General features: G+C 34.8%; 1 protein-coding gene across 1 annotated transcript in view; it reads left to right on the forward strand.

Moving 5' to 3' along the window:
• LOC144222945 (uncharacterized) overlaps positions 1 to 5,397 on the forward strand; it is a 40,456-nt gene extending 35,059 nt beyond the window's left edge. Inside the window, exons 38-43 of the mRNA XM_077753655.1 lie at positions 66 to 228; positions 585 to 622; positions 2,460 to 2,570; positions 3,584 to 3,623; positions 4,272 to 4,380; positions 5,036 to 5,397. Coding sequence (XP_077609781.1) covers positions 66 to 228; positions 585 to 622; positions 2,460 to 2,570; positions 3,584 to 3,623; positions 4,272 to 4,380; positions 5,036 to 5,219 — 645 coding nt within the window. The 3' untranslated portion in view covers positions 5,220 to 5,397. The remainder of the gene's footprint in view (positions 1 to 65; positions 229 to 584; positions 623 to 2,459; positions 2,571 to 3,583; positions 3,624 to 4,271; positions 4,381 to 5,035) is intronic.
• Positions 5,398 to 6,159: the final 762 nt, after the last annotated feature.

The raw sequence follows: 6,159 nt of genomic DNA on the forward strand, positions 1-6,159 counted from the left end.
TTTAATCCAAATTTGCTGTCATTCCTGTATCTGAATAGAAGTCCGAACTTGGTTTGTGTCTGCAGCCTGGAGACATATGGACTGCCAATTGCCACAAATGCACCTGTACTGCTGCAAAGGCTGTAGACTGTAAACCCAAGGAGTGCCCTTCTGCACCCACATGCAAAACTGGAGAGAGGCTTGTAAAGTTCAAAGCTAATGACACCTGCTGTGAAATTGGATACTGTGGTGTGTATTCACAATACATTATTTGAATTGAATAGTTGTTTACTTATTCACATATTGAGGAGATATTTATTGAGCTTCTACTATGTGTCAAACTCTATGCTAGATGAGTGTGATAAATAAAACAGAATGGTACTTGATCTCTTGAAGCTCACTATCTTTGGAGTGGGGGAAACCCAGAATTAATAATTATGAATATAATGAATTTATTAAAGGGAGATGATGGTGGTGTGGGAAGAAACATTTAATTGGTTGATAAATATGATTCCATATACAATTTCTGGTTTACAACAGAAATTTCTAACAGAAACAGAATTGTAATGTTTATTTTAGAATAAAATAATGTATTTATTTTTCAGAACCAAGAACATGCTTATTTAACAATACTGAGTATGAGGTAAGACTGTTTTTACTTTAAAATATTTTTATTTATATAATTATGAATAAGTGCAGGCTCTTTCAGTTTATAATATGGAAAAATCATAGGTACTGGTGGAGCAGATCTCTTCATTTTTTTTCCTATATTCACTTCAAAAGGAGCATCAAATGTAACACTCAGCATGACTCGCTTCAAAAGGGGAAAATATACTTGATCATTAACTACCTAACTTCTGAATAAAATTTCCCAGGGGTCTGACCAGATGGAGAAGGCGCAGTCTGTGACATTCAAATCAATGAACAGAGTTAAACTGTAATTATAACCAGAAAGATCAGATGGCCAACCTGTCAGAGATCAAATGAAAAACCCCCAAAGACTGGAACCCCATTATGTGAATATAACAATACGTATATTCAGGGCTAGATTTTGACAAGTGATTTGGCATTTTGGAAAGTAATTTAACTTTTTAAAAAAGGTACCAGGAAGCCATAAAACCTAGATGGTTCTCAAATTGATAATCCTTTTGAGCTGGTGATACTAAATAGTAAGAGTCTAACATAAATCTATGCGGTATGTTAAGAAATATATAAAACAAAGTTGATGAGTGTTTTATTTATCATGTTCAAATATCTGTCTGGGGTTTCTTAATTTTTGGTTTCAAAAGGTAATGTGATTTGAGAATCTTGTAGTTTTTTAAAATTGATTAATTAATTTCAAACGTTTATTTAGTTTGAAAATGAGACAGTGTGAGCAGGGGGAGGGGCAGAGAGAGAGGCAAGAAAGAATACCAAACAAGCTCTGTGCCATCAGCATGGAGCCTGATAATGGGGCTTGATCTCATGAACCATGAGATCATGACCAGAGCCAAAATCAAGATCAGATGCTTAACCTATTGAGCCACCTAGGCACCCCAGTTTATTTATTTTTATTTTGAGAGAGAGAGACCGAGACAGAGACAGAGAGAGAGAGACTGAAATGGGAAAAGGAGAGGGGCAGAAAGAGGGAGAGACAGAATCCCAAGCAGGCTCTGTGCTGCAGCACAGATCCGGGGCTTAAACTCACAAACCATGAGATGGTGACCTGAGCTGAGATCGAGAGTCAGATGCTTAACCAACTGAGCCACCTAGGCTCCCCATAGGGGGCACTAGTTTTTAACTAGCTAGTTTTTAAATATAAAGTATGAGGATGTTTAAAGAACAAAGGAAAAGATTTACCTTTTACATTTATATGTAAAATAGTTAAATAATTAAATTCTAGTTTATCAGAAAGTTCATTTTGTAGTTTGAAATAAATACAATTTCCCAAATTGGCATTTGAATTTTGAACATAATTATTTTTTAAGCAACCCAGAGAACTTTACAAGTATAGGAACACAAGCAGAAGTAGAATGTCTTGTGGGATGTATCATTTGTCATAATCATTTATCATTTGTAGTCATCTGATAAAACTGTTTTGTGCCATTTTTTTCTACGTAGATTACTTATTTTTCCCTCAAATTTAGAGCGTAGCAATTGGTTGATTGCCTGCTCGCCATAAAACAACCTTTCTTGAAAATATTTGAAAAATATAATACAGCGGTTGAGTAGGTGAATAGAATATGTGAATGAATTTTCACTTGAGGATTCAGAATCTTGACTCAGTCTGTGCTCTCAAGGAGGCGTATTGATGTATTCATGGAAGCAGACAGCTTTTATTTAATTCACTTTTCCTTAAATATTAATTATTTACCTCTGGAAATTCACTTAACAGTCTGAATTTGAATTATTATTTTTTTTTTTTTACAGATTTTTGTTTTCAGTCAACAAGAAACCCAGATGAATTAATCCTTTCTTCTTTCTCCCTCCCCGCCTCCCAGATTGGTGCTTCATTTGATGACCCCAGCAACCCCTGCGTCTCCTACTCCTGCCACAGCAGTGGGGTCATCGCAGCGGTCCAGGACTGCCCAAAGCAGAGCTGGTGTGCGGAAGTAAGTCATCTTCTCAGGCAGCCGTCAACAGCATCCACTTGTTATTTTAGATACAAACACAAGCTGTCTTCTTTCTCATTTGGAAAACTCTGCCTGGCCAACAGACATAAATTTCTTGTGGCTTCCATTCCAGATATGTTTCGCACCTTTTATTGCCAAGTATATTTTTCCATATCAAAGTTATATTTGCAGGCTCTAGAAGCTTAATCTAGTGCTATCCTAGAGGAAGTAAGTTATTTTAGAAAGCTTTTTGCTACTTTTAAACAAACCAGAAAAAAAAAAAACGAAAACACACCAACTTTTTTTTTTAAGGCTCATGGATTTGGGTTAATCACTTCCTAGAAAAATATAGTTTTCATAAAATTAAAGATGAACATACTTTTCAGATCTTTCTTTGTGCCACAGTCTTCATTTTTACCACCCTCCTCCAATATGGTGAGGATTTTTTATTAATAAATGCTAAGTGTTAAGCTTAAGTCTTAATTAAATTAGTTAATAAGTGCTCACATTTTACAGTTCAAACTTAACTAATTTTTCTTTCTGAAGATACAAGTGATAGTATAGCTTAAAGTTTGATTTCAGTACTCCAATGTTGGATTTAAACATTTACTGAGTTTTTACTTAAAAACATTGATAGGCTTGAGGTTATAATAATGTGTAAGGTAAAAATCCTTCCTGTAAGAAACTTATAGTGTCTAGTGCTAATACCAATATTAAAGCATTTTTCAATTAAAATAAGGGAGGATTAGTTTTTTACTTTTTTGCATGTTATTTTAAAGAAGGATTTATTTTAAATATTTTTCCCTTTCTTCCCGTGGTTGAAAAATTTTAGTGTAAATATTCAGACTCACTTTCATTATTATGCTGTTTCACACATGCTTCCTGGATCTGAGATCTGCATGTGAATCTGTTCCATTTTCCCTTTGTAATTTGAGTAAGTTCAGTAATGTTATATTATTTATAAAATAATACTGATGTGTTTAAGTCTTTTTCTATTTCTCTTACCCCTACAGGAAGACAGAGTCTATGATTCAAACAAATGTTGCTATACGTGTAAGTAACATTAAGCGCCACATGTAGAGGAAATGTCAACTGTTGACAAAAATTTAGTGTTTCTTTAAAACAAAATGTCAGGTCATTAATAGAAAGTCTCCTGTGTTTTTAACATAACAGGTAGTCAATCTAACCTATATGCAGAAACTAACAATTAATACATGTACATTGTGTATTATACTTTTTCATGTTGGTTGAAACATTCTTCCCAGTAAAAACCAATGATGTTTACAAGGAAGAAATTTGATTTTCATGAAAAACTATAGTTTGCTCTCTAATATAAGCAGATTCTGTTGTAAATTGATGCATTAGACAATAAGAATGGTCCACAATGAGAAATGGATGTCAGAAACAATCCACTCAGCTCCGTCTTCCCTTCCCCCTTTCTCTCCTCCCTTCTTCCTTCTTCCCTCCCTCCTCCTTCTCCTATGATAATAATGATAGCAATATTGAAAAGTTAACATGTGTTAAAGATAGTTATTGAATACTAACCAGGTAACTTGTGCTGGGTGCTGTGGTATTTAATCCCTTCAACAACCCTGTGAAGTATTTTTTGTTATGATTCTCCACTTAAGGTTCAGAAAACTGAGACTTAGCAATTGTTCATGTTAAACCTCATTTCTGATTCTGTTATTCATTTTGTTTTAGGTAATACCAATTGTAGATCTTCACTTGTGAATGTAACTGTTAAGTACAGTGGTTGCCAGAAAAGACTCGAGATGGCAAAATGTGTAGGGGAATGCAAGAACACTGTCAAGTGAGTGTTTTTGTGTACCGTGCACTAATTTTGTAAAATTGTAGAGGAAATTAAGCTTTTAAAAATTACAGGGAACATTTTTTATGTGAGAGCTAATGATCAAGACCTGATCAAACAAAGAGCTAAGATATTAAGATCTTAGAAATAAACATTTTCAATAGTAATGAATGGTTTAAAGTAGGCTTCTAAGTAACAAACCTACTACATTCATGACAAATGTATTTATTTTCATACAGTAATTACTGAGAGTACTTAAGCAAATACTCTTGGTTAAAAATGTGTTTTTAAACTGTCACTTGCATTTTAGACATAATATATATTGTTTTTCCTTCATGGACACTTTGCTGTGTAGATTAATATGTAATATTTGGTATGAAGTTGTATATTTAAAAATCTGCTTATATTTTTTCCATAATGCTCTAATTATGAGATTGTAAGTTTCTATATTGGATTTATTTCTTTTGGTCTTGCATACTAATTATCACTGACTCACATCAGAAGTTCATGGTGAAGGGGAAATGCAAAGTATAGGAAAAGAGTAAATTGGTTGGAAGGATTGCTAAATCACTTAGACAATTATAATTTGAGCATTGATGTAAATTTGTTTCAGAAGGTATCCCAAAAATATTTATTGCTGAATCTTCTTTTCCTTTAGGTACAATTATCGTATCTTTCAGTTGACAAACTCTTGCCTTTGCTGCCAAGAAGATAAGTATGAATTCCGAGAAGTTTTTCTTGACTGTCCTAATGGCAGTACAATGCCTTACAGATACAGGCACACCACGGCATGTGCTTGCCTAGACATGTGCCACCAATCTGCATCCTCAACAGTCAGTTAACTCCAGTGTCACCTTTCCAGGTATAACAGGCCAGGTATTTATTTTACAAATGTACAAAAATGATCACTAAATAGAATAACTAAACATTTGTATCTCACTCAGAGTGTGAATTCTCATTCTGAGGCATTTTGTTCTCTTGTTGACTGGATCTGAAAAATAAATACAAGTTTTCAAGCAATTCGTGAGCATATGTTTTTATTGATAACAATAAGAATGGTACAACTCAAGGAGAAACTGAATCATATCATGGCTTTACAATTCGCTTTTCTTCTACTCTTTATTTCACGAGGCCATTTTCCTGTTTCGTCCTTTCCCTTCACAGTCAAACTTATTGAAACTAAGTTTTTTTCCCTTCCCCCACTTTTCTATGCCAGTTGCATCACCCCTTTAATTCTGAGACAACTCTGCTTAGGACACCAGTGGCCTCAAAATTCTTTTTTTTTTCTTTCTTTTTAAGTTTTTTTGTTTTTTTTTTTAATGCTTGTTTGTTTCTGAGAAAGTGAGAGACAGCATGAGTGGGGAAGAGACAGAGAAAGGGAGACACAGAATTTGAAGCAGGATCCAGACTCCTAGCTGTCAGCACAGATCCTGAGACAGGGCTTGGACTCATGAACCATGAGATCATGACCTGAGCTGAAGTCAGACGCTTAACCAACTGAGCCACCTAGGTGCCCCATCACTCTTTACTCCTTGAAACATTTTTCTTGTTGTTTCTGTGACACCATTTTTAAAAAGAGTTTTATTTTTAAGTCCTCTCTCTACCCAATGTGGAGCTCGAACTCACAACGCTGACATCAAGAGTTGCATACTCCTCCTACTGAGCCATCCAGGTGCCCCACTGTGACATCATTTTTAATAGTGCTCCAACATTTGTGGAGCTCCCAAGACTCTTGACTTTCCCTCGCTTTTGCCAGTTCTTCAAATTTCAGATCTCCAAAGT

Source organism: Crocuta crocuta, unplaced genomic scaffold (genome assembly GCF_008692635.1).
Source record: "Crocuta crocuta isolate KB4526 unplaced genomic scaffold, BGI_CrCroc_1.0 scaffold30, whole genome shotgun sequence".
Classification (NCBI taxonomy): domain Eukaryota; kingdom Metazoa; phylum Chordata; class Mammalia; order Carnivora; family Hyaenidae; genus Crocuta; species Crocuta crocuta.